The sequence below is a fragment of the Littorina saxatilis genome, linkage group LG2 (assembly GCF_037325665.1).
Source record: "Littorina saxatilis isolate snail1 linkage group LG2, US_GU_Lsax_2.0, whole genome shotgun sequence".
NCBI lineage: Eukaryota > Metazoa > Mollusca > Gastropoda > Littorinimorpha > Littorinidae > Littorina > Littorina saxatilis.
In genome coordinates this window covers 21,831,068-21,851,298 of record NC_090246.1, presented here as the reverse complement: position 1 = coordinate 21,851,298, position 20,231 = coordinate 21,831,068, and the positions used below count along the sequence as shown (strand labels likewise).

The 20,231-nt window shown below is 43.7% G+C and overlaps 1 protein-coding gene across 1 annotated transcript in view; it reads right to left on the bottom strand.

Moving 5' to 3' along the window:
- Positions 1-18,242, bottom strand: part of LOC138952321 (polycystin-1-like protein 3) — a 56,129-nt gene extending 37,887 nt beyond the window's left edge. The window contains exons 1-18 of the mRNA XM_070323963.1: positions 18,219-18,242; positions 17,531-17,661; positions 17,242-17,255; positions 15,053-15,646; positions 9,070-9,950; positions 8,549-8,731; positions 8,066-8,191; positions 6,765-7,007; positions 6,245-6,412; positions 5,633-5,860; positions 4,917-4,940; positions 3,774-4,043; positions 3,021-3,215; positions 2,456-2,626; positions 1,823-1,996; positions 960-1,187; positions 520-555; positions 41-172 (exon numbers count right to left, since the gene is read on the bottom strand). Of these exons, the coding sequence (XP_070180064.1) occupies positions 41-172; positions 520-555; positions 960-1,187; positions 1,823-1,996; positions 2,456-2,626; positions 3,021-3,215; positions 3,774-4,043; positions 4,917-4,940; positions 5,633-5,860; positions 6,245-6,412; positions 6,765-7,007; positions 8,066-8,191; positions 8,549-8,731; positions 9,070-9,950; positions 15,053-15,646; positions 17,242-17,255; positions 17,531-17,661; positions 18,219-18,242 (3,822 nt within the window). The remainder of the gene's footprint in view (positions 1-40; positions 173-519; positions 556-959; positions 1,188-1,822; positions 1,997-2,455; positions 2,627-3,020; positions 3,216-3,773; positions 4,044-4,916; positions 4,941-5,632; positions 5,861-6,244; positions 6,413-6,764; positions 7,008-8,065; positions 8,192-8,548; positions 8,732-9,069; positions 9,951-15,052; positions 15,647-17,241; positions 17,256-17,530; positions 17,662-18,218) is intronic.
- Between the last annotated feature and the right edge of the window lie 1,989 nt (positions 18,243-20,231).

Here is a 20,231-nt window from a genome sequence, read left to right as displayed (position 1 = left end):
GTGTACGATCTCTTTAACGTCTGGCTGTAAGGGTCCCTACCCGTGATCCTTGAGACACAATGTCCGAGTTGCTTGTCATGGTTTTGATGGTTCCGGCACACTTGGTTGCTTGGTTGGCGTTGTCCACTCGCTTGGCAACCGATCCCAGGGTGTCCACCACGGCCCCCACGGACTGCAAACCCACAGATATTGTCGCGTGAATCAAATCGCTTTCATATTTTAAAGGCAACTGAAGGGAGTAATTGCATGTTCGTGAATGAAATCTCCACCATCTTTCAAAGGCGACTGAATTGACTGATTGTGTAATGACTCTTAGAGCACAATTAGTTTGGTTTGGGTAAAATGTGCAGGTAGAGAGAACAGTTACTATATGCGATTGCGTGCTTCAGCCGGATGCTAATACAAGACATTAATATTAAGAAGGACGAAATGTGATGTACTGTTGCTGCAGTTTAAAAGTTTAAAAGATATTTGAATTTTTAATCAGATTTTCATACAACGATTTAAAAGGCAGCTTACCTCAGCAAGTTTTGCCTGCTCTTCTGCCGACGATGACTGAAAAAGATAAAAAGAAAGTTTGAAGTCAATAAGGCCAATAACGCTGACATATCTTAAGTGCAGGAGCTAACAGCTCGCTCGATCCAGTTTTTCTGACACTCTGGGTCTGAAAGTGGCCTCGGCGACTAAAATGACCTTAATACATGTATTATCGACCGACACTTTTTATTGTAAATATCACACCCTATTCACGAATAGTGAGTCAAAAGTCAATATTTTCTGGTCGATCTAATACCCAATGGTGTTATTCTTCATTTCTTCTGCGTTCCTCAGACTTTTACTCTCACGGTCACCCCGTATCGGAGAGTGTTGCACGCCACATCGTTACATTCACACTGCCACGCGGGGAACGTGACTCCGTTTTCGGGGGTACCAAATTATGATGTCATCAGTCTACTCACGTCAGCACTAAGGATGGCATCAGCAGCACCCCCGATCAGCCTGATGGCCGTGTCCGGGTCAGCGTTCATGGCAAGGTCGAGCAGTGACCCCAGGTCATCCAGAGACATGTTGGACGTGCGCACCTCCACGATCTGTGACGTCATGTTGACCAGTCCCTCGCGCTCCGCCCACAGCAGGATGCCGAAGGAGAAGTGTTCAGATGAGAAATGGCTGGCTGGGAAGCGGACCTGGGAGAGAAAAGAAGATGGGAAAGACACTCGTGAACGTTTCGTGGGTTTAACCCTTTCAGCCCCATCCATTTACCTTCTAGGTATCTGGCGGACACTGATACTACTGCACTTTTTCACACAATATTAGCGGAAGTTTTAAACATATCTTTTGAACCAGTCTACCATTTGACTTGATTTTGTTTTCATTTTATCTTATTTTAAAACTATTCTTTCATTTGACAAATAAATCAAGTGACGTCAGGGGTGATATATGCAGTCACTAAGTTAGGCTGTGACTGTGATGTTTAATCAACTTGCAGATGCTCTTTGATCATGGATGGATATGGGTTAGATGATGTGCTCTTATCCTTACAAAAATTCACATTTCTCTTGGTGCGATCCTAACTCATGCTCATCTTTAGGTCGGCGATGCCCGGTCTTAGCTCCTGAGAGAAAAGTTATTCGACTACAGTATCACAGTAGCCGGTTGCATATGGGCAGTCGTTTAACTATTTCTAGTAAGTAGCGGCTTGCATATGAACAGTCGTTGAACTATCAAAGAAAGACGCTTGCATAATTATGAACAGTCATTTCAATTATCGCCAAAGAGCGTGCACAGCAGAAGACACAAAGGGGGAAAGATGGCAACGCACCTTGCCGTTGTAGACGTTGAGGTCCTCCATGAGGTTGGTTCCTGAGGTGTCGTTGAAGCAGGGTCGGTACTCGTACAGCCAGAACTCGTTCTTCGTCGTCATCCTGAACATGGTCTTGTTGCCCACCACTGCGGACGCCGCCAAGATCTCTCCGTACTCCAGTTTTTCACCGTGCTGTCACAAATTCATGTGCACGGTTTTCGTCAAGCATAACGACAAAAGCATTGCTCAAGCAGCGGTCACACTCCAGAGATACCACCCGTCATAAAAAAACTAGGCAGATGCGTTAGAGTGCAGATCTTTGTGATGAGGCCATTTATTGTAAAAGCAGTTATATGACTGGAAAGGCCATCCATCCCCCTACCATGTTCAACAAACAGATTGATATTTGCATAAGGCAGTGTCTTTTTTGTTTGGTTTTGATGCAGTTGTAACGGGTAATAAGACAAACACGGTACATTTCAGAAACTCCTCAACGCATTGCTTTAAAAAAAAAGTCGGTGATTTCTGCTAACACACGTCGTAAAATATACAAGGATTTTTAAGTACTTTGAGAAAAAATAAGTTATGCTGCTTTGCGACATGCCAGAAAAAATAATTCAGAAAAAAATCCCACATGTTCAGGAACCTTACCTTCATGTCCGATTCTGGCATGCAGAACATGTGGAAGGACAAGTTTCGCCTGAAGTTGTGCTCGAGGTCCGGGTCACGTGACTGCGAGAGGTCAAAAATGGCGGTGCCGTACCTCATGAAAGTGGCTACCTCTTCGCCCTGGATAATAGGTACTGGCTCCGACATAACAACCTGCACACAGAAAAGGGAATTGTTTGAATGTAAGAACATCCACATTTGAAGTGTTTGATTTTATTTTATTTTTGTGATTGAAGTAGAGGTTTGGGTAAGATTTTATATATTTCCCCTTCTTGTTTGTTATTCTGATGAGCGTGGAACCGTTAAAGAAACACACACACACGCACACACACTAAAAAAAAAATAACAACCCATTACACGTGCGTTTTTTTAAATAAAAATGTAACAGTACCTGTTCAAAATGTTTTATGTGTAGATGTAAATACATAACCACACTTAATTTTAGCATAGCTTGTTATGTAGTCAGTCCCAAGTTTATTTTTTGTATTACATTTCACCCCATGTTATCATAATAAAATCATGTTTAAACCAAAGTGTCTTCCCATACCTGCAGGTAGAGATCCTGCGTGGTGGTCACAAGGTCGTACCCTGCGGGTGCCACTGTCACGGTCAGTCTGTACAGGCCGTAGGGCAGAGCGCGGGGAGGCAACACCAGGGTAGAACTGTCGTCCTGGAAGCGACACACGCTATGCACGGTTGTCTCCCATACCTCGCCGCGCTCGTTCACGTTCACGAGAACAGTCTGTGTGACAAAAGGAAGGACAAGAATGATACAATTAAGAGAGCAGTAAAACATCAAAGACACAACTAGCCAGTTAGCCAGCCAGCCGGCCAGTCAATCAGTTAGACTGACTGCTGACAGTTACGGGAGGATGTCCAGGAGGATCAATCCCAGCCGGCCAGTCAATCAGTTTGACTGACTGCTGACAGTTACGGGAGGATGTCCAGGAGGATCAATCAGGCGAAAAGTGGATGTAGCAATTCGTTCGTTTTTGTTATTTAGAAGTTTTCAAATTAGATCCGATAAGCCCGAGCATATTAAAGAAAGCACCACCCCCCCCCCCCCCCCAATGAAAGTAGCACCCCCTCCTCCCAACGCATAAAAACGAAAACAAACGACGCCCAGGAATGACCACCACTACCACCACAACCACTACAACCACATCCACATCCACAACATCGACACTCAAAGGACAGGATCAGCGCAAATACACACTCACACACTCGGGCTTCACGTATTCTTTCAGCTGTTTGAAATACGATCAGTTTGTCAGTTCGGATAACAGTAGATCATCCTCACCTTCCACGAGTAGTGGAGACCCGTGACTTTCTGCGGACAGTTGACAGAGGCCTGCACGTGCACCCGTGTCTCCGCTGACCGCTTGTTGACCGCCGGCTCCGTCAGACTGCTGTTGCCATGGAGACCAAGCAGGCGTACTGTGGGCGGAGGACAGGTGAAAGCCGTGACACCCGAATCGTCCACCACCACTCTAGGGCAGAGCGTGGTGGTCATCGAGGTGAAGGCGTTGGTGGCCGTGAAACTGACCCTGTAGTAGCCTGGCTGTGTATACTGCAAAAGAGAATAAGGTGGGATACTGAGAATTGGTATCATCATATCGTCCTGTGAGGTTACTCTAATGAAAATTCGGGCTGCTTTCTCACTGGGGAAAGCGAGCTGCCATACAGCACGGCCCTACCCATTTGTTTTCTTTTTCCTGCATGCGTGTATTCATGTTTCCAAGCCCTGAACTTTTGCTGTGAACTAGGGATCTCTACCGTGCGCATGCGTGCACACGGGGCTGTTCGGACCCCGAGGAGAGTCTGCACAAAGTTGACTCTGGGAAATGAATCCCTCGCCGAACGTGAGGGTCGAGCCCACGCCGAAGGCGATAACTGGATTCAAGCCAGCGCCGCCACCGACTGAGCTATCTCCCCGCCAAGAGGAAGGTAAAACTAGAATCGTCAACCACCACTGTAGGGCAGAGTGTGGTGGACATTGCAGTGAATGCGTCGGTAGCAGTAAAACTGTAGTAGCCAGGCTTTGTATACTGCAAAAGCAAATCAGGTGGGATGCTGAGAAAAAAAGCTAGAATGGTCCACGACTACTGTTTGCAGGGCTCGATAGACCTGGAAGTGAAGGCGTTGCTAGCCGTAAAACTGACCCTGTAGTAGCCTGACTGTATGTACTGTAAAAAAAAGAATAAAGGTGGGATACTGAGAACATAAAAAAAGAATGGTCAACGACTACTGTTTGGCAGGGCTCGATAGACATGGACTTGAAGGCGTTGCCAGCCATAAAACTGACCCTGTAGCAGCCTGGTTTTATGTACTGTAAAAGAGAATCAGGTGGGATACTGAGAAAAAAGATAGAATCACGAACGACTACTAATGGACAGGGCTCAATAGACATAGACGTGAAGGCGTTACTAGCCGTAAAACTGACCCCGTAGTAGCCTGGCTTTGTGTACTGCAAAAGAGAATAACTTCAATAAGGTAGGGCACTGAGAACGGGGTAAAGATGGAATCATGAACGACCACTGCAGGTGGGTTTCGGTAGACATGAAAGTGAAGGCGTTGGTAGCTCTGAAATTGACCCTGAAGTATCACTTTGTATACCGAAAAAGAAACGGATATTGGAGTGTTAAAGGTAATGACAAGAAAGCGAAAGATCAAGCCAAAATTGCCCACAACCAGTGAGGGCAAAATTCGACAAATATCATGATTGAACCGACGCGGAAAGGACACACCAAAGGAGTTGCATAAATCTGATTTTCTTTTTCCTGTCTGGATAATCAGAATCACGCAGCAGGAAATCATTGACTTTAAAAAATAAAGTATTTGATACATATGTGCTTTCTGTCTTACAAGTGTTACAATGAAGAATCCAGATTGTAGGCGCAAGCCATTCGTAAATGAGAATAAGATAAAATTAAGCTCACCGCATTGGAACACTGTGATTAAAAAACAAAACACAAAGGAAAAACGCCACATACACAAAAAAGAACTAAACCACTATGAGGCATAGAGAGGAACTGTCCTTAAAGCCAATGCAAATAATGAATCTTTACAACCGACTAAAAACATGACCTAACTCGAGAATGTATGGTAAGATATAGTCTTCAAGAACCTCTGGCAAGATAGTCTATGGCAAGTCCATACCATGTGGGTGAATAAAGCGGTACTCGGAGAGAGTATTTCAGCTGTCGTGTGGTTTGAAGTACTGATTGGGTTGATTTCTTGGGCACTGAAGGAAGTTCTGTCACCGAAGTCGAGCGTGTAGGTGACGTCAGTCCCCGTGGGGCAAATGACCTCAAACGTAACGTTCTCCGACAGCTGCACGCGCTCTGTTGTTGTCGTGAGATCCACGAATGAAATATTCATTCCCACCTGAAAAAATCAGCAATTCAAGTTCAAAACATATGCTCTTTTATCTGCGTAGTGAGAAGAGATCAGTGAGGGAGACAAAATCAGAATACAGTAAAAAAAAACACCCACCCACCTATTTAATACCCCAACCCCATTTAAGAACCCCCCCCCCCCTCGCCCCCGCCCCCTTCTGCCCATACTTAGAACCTACTTTTCTATTTTTTGTCTTCACCCAAGAAAACTACATTAATTTGTCCCTTTTCACTTTTGTGGTCTGCTTCCCTTTCATCCGCCCCCCCCCCCTCCCCCTATGGGATTTCTTGAATAAATCCTTTGCCTTGCCTTGCCTTGCCTTGCCATGCCATGCATTTGTTTATCTCAGAAAAAATTATCGCCGAGTCTCACCTGTACAAGCAGGCTCTCCGACACAGAGCTGATGTTGTTGCGTGCCGTGACGGTGATGATGTAGATACCCCAGTAGCTGTACACGTAGTCCAGGGTGATGGGCTGGAAGACGTCGTCGTCGCTGGTCGTGAACATCTCACGTGGCTCTTTCCCGTCACCGTAGTCCACCTGCAAAATAAGTCATCGGTTTGCTTTCGCTCGACAAAGCTCGGAGGACACAAACATGGTGAATATAGATTCAGTATAACAGCACTGCGAAGTTTTATGCAAGAACCATTGTAGGAAACCTGAAATATCAGGATAACAATAAGGATAATGTATCACATATTCCTCATGGAATTTCGGGCTACATTCCGACTGAGCTGTCTTCCCGCCCATGGGTTATGAGTTAGGTTACGAAACGTTTCGAGCGTGTTACATTTTCAGCTTAGGACCGCTTAAAAGTATTAACTCGCGACACAAACAAATCTTCACTCGTTACTGATCTGTTTTCCTCCCTATTCGGTTTACTATTACTTACCGTAAGAATCACCCTATCGGGGCCAGCAGCACCCGAGTTGACGTCAAGCGTGACGCCGACCGGTGACGTCAGATCCGTGATGTTGACCGTCGACACGTTGAGTGACGTAATGGGCACTTCCACTGACACCCAGAGGCTGTCTGATGCGTTGGACACGTCGTTGGACAGGGTGGCAGTGACCAGGTAGGCACCCAGGGTGGAGTAGGTCACCATGTGCCAGTATGTCACGGAGTCTCTGGCTTCCTGAAAAAAGGGAATTGTGCGGTGTTGACGGTATACTTAATTTAACTGGTCTGTGATGAACGCTGACAAATATTGTTCGTTAAGAAGTTCTGCACGTTTACTATACTTACAGCAATGCAAATTTCAAGATAATTTTTAACGACAGTGATGCGAGTGTAGTTGCTTTTGTAGCAGTGATTATTCTTGTTAGATTAGTTTTGTTGTCGTCGACGTTTTTGATTTTGTTGTTGATGATTTTGGTTAGTTAGAGACGCCGCTAGTCTCAGTTTTATTCCAGTGTCATACGAATTTCATTGTCAGAGAACTTCTCCATCCTTCTTCTTCTTCTTCTTCTGCGTTCGTGGGCTGAAAGTCCCACGTGCACTCGTGTTTTTTTGCACGAGTGGAATTTTACGTGTATGACCGTTTTTTACCCCGCCATACGCCGTTTTCGGAGGAAGCATGCTGGGTATTTTCGTGTCTCTATAACCCACCGAACTCTGACATGGATTACAGGATCTTTTTCGTGCGCACTTGGTCTTGTGCTTGCGTGTACCGTGTACGGGGGTGTTCGGACACCGAGGAGAGTCTGCACACAAAGTTGACTCTGAGAAATAAATCTCTCGCCGAACGTGGGGACGAACTCACGCTGACAGCGGCCAACTGGATACAAATCCAGCGCGCTACCGACTGAGCTACATCCCCGCCCCTCCGTCCTTGTTGAAAGTAATTACAATAAATATCGAACACAAACAGTTCTCACCTGAGACCGCCTATTGGAAATGATGAAATAAAGAACGAAAGTAACAGTTATTCGTTTGAAGTATGCTGTTACTTTATCAGTCTTTCTTTTGCGACACAAATCCTACATAATTATGTAGGTTCAATTACCACTGGACCTCCAACCTTTCACGTTCATCATACTGTATATGGTTTAAACAAAACTTTTTAATTTTTTTTTATCGTGACATGATAAACAATATACCGCATTCGAGATTCTCACTCACGCATAGTGCTTATTTTAAGCAATCCTAGTAAAGCATTTGTAAAATAAAAAAAAATGACCAAAATAACTCTACCTGCACATAAACGACGGCTGGAGGCTCGCTGTTGCCGAAGTCCACGGTGAGCGTGGTGAAGTCACAGGGAGTCACAGTCACCGTGATGTTGGCCGTCATAGACCACGCGTCAGCAGTGACGTCACTCTGCACACATACATACCTGGCTGATAAAAGCTAACGAAAATACAAACAAGCAAAACGGAAAAAACAGGAACGACACAGATACAGACAGACTGACAGACAGAGTCAGACAGACATACAGACAGACAGACACAGACGCATGCGCACACAGAGACAAACACACACAGACACACACAGAGACTTACAGACACACACAGACACAGATACACACACACACACATACACAAACATACACACACACGAACACACACACACGCACACGAACACACACACGCACAAACACACGCACGCATGGCACGCACGCAAAACATGCTTCGTTGTGTTAGTTAAAACACGCTACTTAGTAGAATTCTGACTTACCTCGACGATAGGCTTGTGCACACGGCGTTCGGATCGGATGACATGTCGGGTCAGGATCGCGTCCTCGAATTTGACCTCTACCAGGTTGTCTGTCGCAGGGACGAAGGTCTTGTCGGTCAAAGTCACAAGGTCGTGACCTATACCATGACTGATCTTGCTTCCGTTTACTTCCACAGCTATGGACTGTAAACAGCACATCACTGTTAGCTTGGTTGGATTCTTTAAAAAATCTGACGTACGGTCTCTCTCTCTCTCTCTCTCTCTCTCTCTCTCTCTCTCTCTCTCTCTCTCTCTCTCTCTCTCTCTCTGTCTCTCTTCTCTCTCTCTCTCTCTCTCTCTCTTTCTGCGTGTATTGTTATCATCATCATACTCATACTCATACTCATCATCATCATCATCATCATCATCATCATCATCATCATCATCATCATCATCATCATCATCATCATCATCAGGTTTGGGCATGGTTTCGATGCCACCGAAGAATAACCATAAATCAAAATTCGTCGTCTAGCTGTTACCTGCAAGAATTCCTTTCCCCCGGCCACGCTGATGTTGAATCCTTCGCCTTGAGGCAGGTAAGACGAGAACGTGTCCAGCTCACGCGCAAGGAAGAAAAAGTTGTCCTTTGTCTGACCGTACGGGTTGTTACACTCAGCGATGACGTTGTACCTCCCACACATGACATACTTGTAGTTAGACTGTCGAATCTCACCAAAGTCAGCAAAGGAAGGAAGTTTGAGGTGCGTCCCGTCACCGTAGCGAACGGTGCAGTTGGTGCTGTGCTCGTCAGCCACGAATACCGTGTGCAGAGCGACTCTTGCGTCATCGTCGTGCCATGACGTCACCACCACCATGCTGGGTTCCACGCCCTCGTCGACGTCCTCGATGACGACAGAAGCTGTGGCGTTCAGCTCGATGACGCCGACTTTGGTTGTGACCGTGACCTCATGCACTCCCGCCGCCTTGAACGCGTGGTAGATGGGAGATGCTGAGGTCACAAAGCTCGTTCCGTCGTCGAAGAAGAAGGTGAAGGACGAGTCAAGGTCAAGGTCGTGTGTGGCGTAAAAAGCGACGTCTTCTCCGGGTTTGGTGTAGTCCCTGCCTGTCGTCATCTTGGTCCAAGCTCGCAGCTTCAGCGCGTGCTCGTCGATGACGTGGTGAACGCGGTACACGTGCCAGTCATCAAAGCTGCAAGCGTTGTGCAGGATGGCGTCATCGGGCATGACGTCAGCACAGCTGCAGTCGTCGTTGTGACGCAGAAGTGCCAGCGTGTGACCCGCGTCACTGCACAGCTGCCTGCAGGCAATGTCGGGACTTTGTGATAACCTCACGCTGCGGATGGTTTCGTTCGCGACCGAGGCAGCACGGCTGCAGGCTTTCAAGAACTTTTCGTTGAAACCTGAAGTAACAGATTCATATAATAAATTGATTAAATTAATTTTCGAACTAATGACATTTCAATGAAAGTATAACTGAAAGAGTTTGACATTTTGAAATTTGTCGACGCTTCTTCTGCCTCTCAGCTTTAGTGATGGTATTTTTGCAATGCAGTGAATTGGCGTATTAGCGCGGGAGCACGTGTGTGTGCGTATCTGCTGTGTGTGTGTGTGTGTGTGTGCGTGTGCGCGTGCGTGCGCGTAGTGTGTGTATGTATGTGTGTGTATGTGTGTTTGTGTGTGTGTGTGTGTGTGTATGTGTGTTTGTGTGTGTGTGTGTGTGTATGTGTGCGTCCTTGCGTGTGAGTATGATTGTGTGTGTGTGTGTATGTGTGTGTGTGTGTGTGTGTGTGTGTGTGTGTGTGTGTGTGTGTTTGCGTGGCAAAATCGAGCACTATGATAAATATTTTAACAGCATTAGCAATAAAATAAGAACTCTTATTTAGATATACCACTTAAAGCAAATAAACAATGGCGACTGCACGTGAGAGCGAACAACAAAAAGACCAAAAAGCACTGTACTCACGTTAAAATGTAGTATTCTCTATTAGTTCAATATCCTTTAGTTTTTTAAGATACTAAAAATAGGGGTCAAAGGTTTGTTAATCCAGAAAAGGGATGTTAGTTTAACATCCAAGTTGTCATTAAGATTCTAAATATGGGAGTCATCGGTTTGGGAAAACCAGAGAAGTAATCTTGGCTCACGGCTTCCTGAATTAACAATGCGCAGCCACGCTAACATGAGCAATGTTTCAGATTCTTCTTTGACCATTGTTGCGGCCACTGATTAAAACATGCATCATTTTTATTATCGTCGTGGATGGCATGCTCTTCCTGCAGTTTTCAATCGCGATTACAGCGGTCTCGAACACTCCCTGCCATTTTGGCTTCGTTTTTACATTCAGTCAATATCTGACGGAATGAATTGCGGTAGACAGGGGATCGAGATGAGAGCCGAGGGTGCATGTGTGCGTGTGTGCGTGCGTTCGTTTTAAGCGATTCCCAGAAGACTACTAGACAGATGTCTATGTACGTTTACATGTAAATTCTTGCAGGTGATATCACTAGACGGTGTTTTTCATTTTGTGGATAAAAATGTTTTTGATGACGTCATATCCGACTTTAATAAAATTTGAGGCGGTACTGTTGGGACCGCAATTTTCAATCAATTAATTAAAATTTTGGTCAAGCATTCTATGACCCGGTCTGGACTCTCTTTTAGCATTTCAGCTTTGAAACTTAAAATTGGTTAATATCAATTTGCTTATTTGAATTCTTCCTCAAATAAAATTGCAATAACATACTCAAAAGAGATTTTCCAGAATAAATATTTAGAATGGTTATGTTTGTTTTGAAAATGGGCTGAAAAAAAGAAAAAAAGAAAATCCGTTTTATGCAAATTAGGTTTATAGTTTGCGCCTGTCAGCGATGTCTCGGTCGGAGGGTTTCGACCAGTCCTGGTCTTACTAGTCTTGTGGACATATGATCCAGTGTGTTTAGTTTCAACCTTGTAGGCCGACATTTTGACTAAATATTTTGATATCGCTTTATGCGACTTTTTTTTTTCTTCTCTGTCGTAAAAATATGGAAGTATTTCCTCGTAACGATCTCGAACTCTCCCAAATTTTTTAGAGTTTTTTTCTTTTTTTTTCTCTCTATCAAAATATGAAAGTATTTTCTCGTTACGTTTCAATGGTGTTCGCGCACCATAACGGTCCCGTTGCACACGAGTATAAAATCAGGAAATTGGTTTTCGCAGCAGAGGGTCGCTTCCAGACTGTTCGTTAGCTTTTTTTATGGGCGACCTGCATGATTTCACCCTACAACACACGACTTTTTTTTCGTCTTTGTTTTTTTGGGAGGTCCAGTTTATTGATATGGTAACTGAGCTTAGAGAGAGAGAGAGAGAGAGAGAGAGAGAGAGAGAGAGAGAGAGAGAGAGAGAGAGAGAGAGAGAGAGAGAGAGAGAGAGAGAGAGAGAGAGAAGAAAGAGAGAGAGAGAGAGAGAGAAAGAGAGAGAGAGAGAGAGAGAGAAGAGAGAGAGAGAGAGAGAGAGAGAGAGAGAGAGAGAGAGAGAGAGAGAGAGAGAGAGAGAGAGAGAGAGAGAGAGAGAGAGAGAGAACGTGTCTGTGCATGAAAAGTTCGTGGTGAACATGTTGTTGTCATTCAAAGTAATGCTATTTATAGAGATATCCAAATGAAAACTGATGTAACCGGATCTAGTTGGGCTCTCTCACTGAATTTAAATTCGTCACACCGACGGCAATGTAATGTTCCGAATACCTTGCATAGTTGTTACAACTCTGTCGTGAAAGTAACAGAGAAGTTCTAACAAAAACCACCACCAATATTAAATGATAATGTTGAAATGTGGGCGTGCAGGCGGAGATTAAACACGGGAGAGCATCGTTAAATTATCAGAAGAAACACCCCCCTCCCACACACACACACACACACACACACACACACACATACACACACACACACACACACACACACACACACACACACACACACACACACACACACTAAAATCAACAACACCCAAAAGAACAAATATAACAGTATAAACGCAAATAAGCAGCCTGTCCGATATCCATCTTGATACATTTGATGGAAACGCCGACTCTGTCGTGAAGGAGAAAAGTTCCAACAACAAAACAGTGTGTGTATGTAGGTGTGTGTTTGTGTGGACGTTTATCAAACAAAACATCGTAAGATTTGCAACAAACAAACAAACAACCAAAAAAACTAAAAAATAAAACAAAACTCAACAAAAACAACAACTATATAATAACAACAAAAACACGAATTGGTAGCCGGTCAGAATTGCAGTCCTAAACATTTGATGAACACGCCGCCCAACCGATCGATAAGAGGGAATGATTGGCCTGGCATTTGACGGGTGTTGTTGTCTGTCTTTCTGCAATTATTCTGGGGTGGTTAAGCCAGATCCTTGATTGATAATGCATTTTGAATGAAGCCCATCTCTGCCCTACCCGTAATTGCGTGACGAGTTGCCCCTAGGTGGCAGCACCGGCCGCTACCAGGTTTGCTATCTGCGTGCCCGGATGACGTTACAGGTTTCTCTGTAGTCTATGCTCTGCCTTCTAAGTAGGTTTTCGTTAGCTGCTGTCAGTTTGGGTGGCACTGCATTATTCGTTAATTGTTGGTGTTAAAAAAAAAGAAGTATACATATATATATTTTTGTTTTAAACTTTCCTTTATTGATTCTTTGATCCCGATAACTGACTCCGTGTAAAAATCCAAAAACAGCTAGACTGCTGACCCCGTGTAAGGTCATGCCATGTCCATAGTTGAAATGACCTTATTAGTGAAATTAGGCTAAAACAACTCACAAACAAGACAGCTTCACAATTCAAGCACTTTGGAAACTCATGATGTCATACATTATTATGTCGTGTAATTTTGCCTTTCCGAAAGGCTTTCGGTTTTACTGCTGAGAGATAATTATGTCCCTGGAGTTTCGAGACAGCACGTCATAACCTGACCTTATCAGGTTACTCTCTCTGTGTCTCTCTCATACAATCCCATTCTCTCTCTCTCTCTCTCTCTCTCTCTCTCTCTCTCTCTCTCTCTCTCTCTCTCTCTCTCTCTCTCTCTCTCTCTCTCTCTCAGTCCATCTCTTTCTACAAAGGAAAAGATGAAAAGTATTGGGATGTTAAGCTTAAAGAAGCAGCTTTTGTATAAAAAATGTTCATGTATACATGTATAAATAGAGAATACTACATGGCTTGCTGTGTCGTACCAGATTTACACGAGTTGTTTTTTTAAATATTGAACTGCGAGCGAAAGCGAGCTGTTCACTATTTGAAAAAGTAACGAATGTAAATCTGGGACGATACAGCAAGCCATGTAGTATTCTGTTTATCCTACATACTGTACTTACGTGTATTTTACTGAACATGTCCTGCAGTCGAGGCAGCTAACTTGAAGACGCTTGTTTTGGAACCTCGATCTCTTCTAAAGCCTCGTGCAATATATTACGTCAAAGTAAAGAAACGTCACTCTGAAAGTGTGGCGTGACGTGTTAGTTCTAAAAATTCATCGAGGGTAATTAGCGAGCGCAATTTTTGTTTCTATAATGACGTTTGTCTCGGTGACTTTGGCATCATAAGCAGTGGAAAAACAGGTCCCTGCCAGACTTGCTTGACATGACCTCATTTACATGATATACACACGTGTGATTTGAACGATTATTATCTCACGAGTGTCTCTCTCGCGCATGTAGGATAAAGCCGTCTATCAGGACGCCCCAACATATCTTATACAACTCTTCAAATCATCTCCGTCATATTATTCAAACACTCGAAATAACCTTGTCTTGCCAAGGCCCCGCATCGATTTGTTTAAAACTAGTTTTTCTTATTCTGGTGCGTTCCTTTGGAATTCACTACCTGTAAATATCAAGTCATTTCTGTCCTTATCTTCTTTTAAAAGACAGTTCCGAAAGCACCTCTCTAACGACTAAGTCGGTGTACAATTTGTGCGAGCGTGTGTGAGGATGCGTGAAAAAGAGAGTGTATAGTATGCTTCCACTAACAAGCACACTTTTTTTAAAATGTTTTTAATACTTTGACTAGCTGTAAGAAAGGACCATATGGACCAAATGCTATCATCCCTCGGTAATAAAATTTTCCAGTTCGAGTTCGAGTTCGAGTTCTCTCTCTCTCTCTCTTTCTTTCTCTCTCTCCCTTTCTCTCTCTCTCTCTCTCTCTCTCTCTCTCTCTCTCTCTCTCTCTCTCTCTCTCTCTCTCTCTCTCTCTCTCTCTCTCTCTCTCTCTCTCTCTCTCTGGTAGAGTGGCGTCGAGTAATAGTCTTGAAATGGAAAGGTATGAAATAAAATAAACAGAACAACCGATGGTCAATCAATCAATCAATCAATCAATCAATCAATCAATCAACGATGAATCAATGAACGTCCAATCCAAAGAACGAGTGAATAAATGAAGGAATGAACGAACGAATGAAGGACCGAATCAACCAATTCAATGATCAAGCAAGCAATCAATAAAGCAATCAATCAGATTAAACTATTACTCACCAGCTTCTTTGCTGAAGACCTCAGGGTCGCTCGCAGAGTTCAACATCCGCACCTGACTAACGCCGAAACTGCAGGATGACGTCACTTCATGCCCGAAGCGATTCAAACCCGTCACGATTTCCTGACTCTTGGTTGACGTCAAAAAGCTGCGTGACGAAGGGGTGACGTCAGTGAACCACTTTACTCCGTCAATACCGACTGTCAGTCCTGCAGCCTCGTTCCAAGCAACCGTCATGTGACTTGAAACATCTCCAGTGCGTAGGCGCACGGTTTCCCGCCATACATTTCCACCAATGGCAACTCCGACCTCGATCTGGTCGCCATAGCGACGCATGACGTAAAAGCCATCGCTGACGGGAGTGACGCCGCCATTTGTTAGAAGGATAACGTCACTGCTTGTGACGTCAGCCGGTTGCAGTTCGAACCAGAAGCCGAGGGAGAAGCCGGACTCAGCACAGGCAGTGATGTTACCCAGGCACCAGTGAGGGAACTTGCCCAGCGAAGCGTGACAACCCGACAAAGGTGCAGTCAGGTGGAACAGGTGTTCTCCGTTTTCATTGTAGTCTAGTGTCAGATTGCTTCCGCTGGCCAAACCTGAAAGAAAGATTGATCGGTTAATAAGTTACGATGTCCAGTTATCCCTTTCGTTATTTAATAACTCCAGTCATCGTTGTTATCTCCGTCGTCATCATCATCATCATCATCATCATCATCATCATCATCATCATCATCATCATCATCATCCATCATCATCATCATCATCATCATCATCATCATCATCATCATCATCATCATCATCATCATCATCATCATTAGCACCAGCAGCAGCAGCAGCATACTCGTGGTCGTCGACGTTATCACAATCGATGTCGTCGTCATCGAATTGTTTTTTTGTTTTTGCTTTGTTCATGCTGTCTTTACAGTGAGACAGGTCTCACTAAGTTGGTGGATCTTGTACGTTGATGAATGCAAAGACAGTTTGAACGACTGAAAGCATTCTTCGAAGTGGTGCTTTTCTATCCAGGATATGATTTAAAATACCCTGAGTAAAAAAACTGTTCTTTATTTGAATTCACGTTCACAAAGACGTTCAGCAAGAACTGATCTAAACTGGAAATTATTGTAAACAAGAAATTCCTCCGAGGTAGGAAAAACACCCCCGTCAGAGAACTCGGAACTTTATTACATGCGGAGAGAGAGAGAGAGAGAGAGAGAGAGAGAGAGAGAGAGAGAGAGAGAGAGAGAGAGAGAGAGAGAGAGAGACAGAGACAGAGACAGAGAGACAGAGAGAGAGACAGAGACAGAGAGACAGAAAGACAGTCAGAAGTCTGAAGTCTGAAGTCTGAAGTCAGAAGTCAGAAGTCAGAAGTCAGAAGTCAGAAGTCAGAAGTCTGAAGTCTGAAGTCTGAAGTCAGAAGTCAGAAGTCAGAAGTCAGAAGTCTGAAGTCTGAAGTCTGAAGTCTGAAGTCTGAAGTCAGAAGTCAGAAGTCAGAATGTTTATTCGCGTAAAGGGTACGTCGAGGTTGGTGGCAGTGAGAATGGTTATTTCCCTTTGACCATTAATATGTCACTCTTAATCTTAATCCACCAATAACTCCCTAACCGTGTGTTTGACTGGTCCCAATTTTTGTAAGGACCGTCTCAGGAATGTATAGAACCTGTTCACCAAGTTTGGTGACGATCGGTCCGTTCATTCTTGAGATCTATATGCGAACACAAACAAACAAACAAACAAACACATCGAGTGAAACCTATACACACCCCTATACCGGGGGTGTAATAAAGACGCACAGTAGGCATACAAGTAACAAATACATGTATCTGATTTCTACTAATGATAATACATATTTGTATTAATACTGAGTTAGGTATTTGACAGAGAAAGTTTATCGGCCTGTTCCAACCGACGGATTAAAGAAAGGTTAACAAATTAATTATACATACAACTTCAGCAATGAGGACACAAGATATAGAAATATGAAACATCATTCTTAGACTGATGAGTTTTACAATTTTCCTTACGTTCATAGTGAAGAAATTAACCTACTTAATTAACATTTCAACCTAATTTTACGGAATTACAAAACTGAAAATGAAAAATGGTTTAAAAGTGTTAAGATTAGAAGAAGTGTCGACATTTTCATCGATTTTCTCAACCCTGCGGGAAAAGAAGACAGTTAATTGTTTACACATGAACATGGTGCTGTTTACACATGAACATGGTGCTGTTTACACATGAACATGGTGCTGTTTACACATGAACATGGTGCTGTTTACACATGAACATGGTGCTCTTTACTGCTTTTGCAATAACTAAAATCTGTCCAACTTTCCATACGCTCGTACAAAAGTGTGACATCCTCCAGAAGGCGCTAGTTGGTTTTTAACGTCCTTCGAACATATTTGCTTATGCGGGACCGTCCAAAAAGATGGAGAATCTCATCACGAAAAGAAGAATTCAAAACATAAACATCTCACCTGCGGTAACGACCAACAGGAAGAAGGTCAGTAGGCACTGACCAGTCCTGGTCGCCATCAGCTTCCGTTGGGCCAATAGGCCACACTGTGCGATTGTGGTCGTCAAACCGACAGCCTTCCTCATTCACCAACTTCACACAATTTTCTCAAAGGATGACACTTAACATGCTCCTTGCTTCACAGCTTATTCCAGCCTCCCCCCGAGTTCTTGCGAGTGTCCTTAGTGGCGGTCCTGGATGTTGTCAAACTAAGGCAGGAGTGAAGTAATGCAAAGCACATCTTGAAGATAGTTCCAGACGAACGATCAAGCAGCCAATCAAATGTGACTTCAAGAATAATGTTAATCAGCATCCCCGCTTTCTTGCTGTAAAAGGTTAAATACACAAGACTTACATCAGCGGTCGATGACGCCTACTTGGGAGGTGTTCGTCTCGGATGATTTGTCGCTCTCATCTTCCTTGTCTCAGTGTCTGTATGTCTTTTCCTGCATGGGGTCGGTCATAAAAAAAGTTTGTTTTTACATTTAGTCAAATTTTGACTAATTTCATGATCATTTGAGAACAATAAGAAATCAGAAATCGTCTGGTAGAAATTATACGAAAGATTTATTTCTTCTGTATACTCTTCCCTGAGGTTAAAAAAAAGTGTTGCATTGTTGCGACTACTTGCAAAAACAAATTGTACTCACCTGTTCTGGGCTGTTGTTGTTCATGGGGATGTTCAGATGCTTTTGTGTGTGTGTGTGTGTGTGTGTGTGTGTGTGTGTGTGTGTGTGTGTGTGTGTGAGTGTGTGTGTGTGTTGTTTAGGTTTAATTTGGTTTGGCTTGATTCTCTTATGTTTCGCTCTGTATGGCTTTATTTCTAACTCAGTTAAAGATAGTACAAACAACCCTAACACCAACAAACATTTGTATTACCAATAAGGAACGAGAAGATACGGTGGAACTTCTTCAGGTAATCTTGAACACGTACATCACCCGGGAGAGGTTGGTTATTAAAACGGGGTGGATGAGGACGCCCGAAGACCGGGTACATCTATTATTCAACCACCCGGCAATCCACCAGCATCTTTTTGCACTTGTGTGGCGTAGAGTGTAGGCTAGGCCAGAATGTGCCCTTGCAACACGGCCCGAATGTACGTGCGTGGGTGCGCGCTTGCTTGAATGTGTGTGTGTGTTTGTGTGTGTGTGTGTGTGTTTGTGTGTGTGTGTGTTTGTGTGTGTGTGTTTGTGTGTGTGTGTTTGTGTGTGTGTGTGTTTGTGTATGTGTGCGTGTGTGTGTGTGTGTGTTTGTGTGTGTGTGCGTGTGTGTGTGTGTGTGTGTGTGTGTTTGTGTGTGTGTTTGTGTGTGTGTGTGTGTGTTTGTGTGTGTGTGTTTGTGTGTGTGTGTGTGTGTTTGTGTGTGTGTGCGTGTGTATGTTTGTGTGTGTGCGTGTGTTTGTGTGTGTGTGCGTGTTTGTGTGTGTGTGCGTGTGTGTGTGTGTGTGTGTGTTTGTTGAGAGAGAGAGAGAGCAACAGGCAGAAAAACAGACAGACAGATGTACAAAAAGAATTGTGAAGGTAACACGGCTGAACGATAAAGTATGAAAAAAAAGAAGACGCATAATGTTAAGCTAGCTTTTGAAAATTGTGCATATCATTTTTGTAACAAAAAACCTAACACGCACACGATACCCCTTAAGCCTGGGAGGCTAGGCTAAAACGAGGATGACGTCAATTGCTATGTCATGCATCACAGTTTCGGGGTACAGTCGATGCAGTAGGCAACAACAACAAGAACAGTCAGAAGTCTCCTCCTTAATTGGATTACACCATAACTAATTAATGATCGAAAACATTTCTTGAAGAGGCATTCGCTGATTACAGAATTTTCTGTTTTAAAGTCCTTACCTTATCTGCTTTGTCTTTAAAGTCTACGCCTTATCTGTACCGTTTCTAAGGACGTGCCTTATTTAAATTCAGCCCAGTGAAACACAACGTGAGTTTCGATTAGTGAAGAGTCGTTGCCATTGGAGAAGGGTCGTCGCCCTTCTTGAGCAATGTTTTTTGTTTGTAATATATATTTTTTTTTTTATAGGAATTGCGCAACTAGCATGCAACAGAGGAGGAAACTGTGAGTTTTTAGTGTGTGTGTGTGTGTGTGTGTGTGTGTGTTCGTGTATGTGTGTGTGTGTGTGTGTGTGTGTGTGTGTGTGTGTGTGTATGTGTGTGTGTGTTTGTGTGTGTGTGTTCGTGTGTGTGTGCGTGTGCGTGTGTGTGTGCGTGTGTGTGTGTGTGTGTGTGCGATGTGTCAGTGTATGTATGTGTGTGAGTATATATATATGTGTGTGTGTGTGTGTGTGTGTGTGTGTGTGAGTGTGTGTGAATGTGTGTCAGTGTGTGCGTGTGAGTAAAGAAGGTGGGGAGCTATTGGATTGGTTAGAAAAACAAGAAATTCCTACGAGGTAGGAAAAACACCCTCGTCAAAGGGAAATAACCTTCTCAGTTGGTGGCAGTGACTGAGTGAGAATGGTTATTTCCCTTTGACCATTAAGATGTTCGTAAGTCCTTGTATAATTTTAATCCACCAATAACTCCCTAACCGTGTGTTTGACTGGTCCCAATTTTTGTAAGGACCGTCTCAGGAATGTATACAACCTGTTCACCAAGTTTGGTGACGATCGGTCCGTTCATTCTTGAGATCTATATGCGAACACAAACAA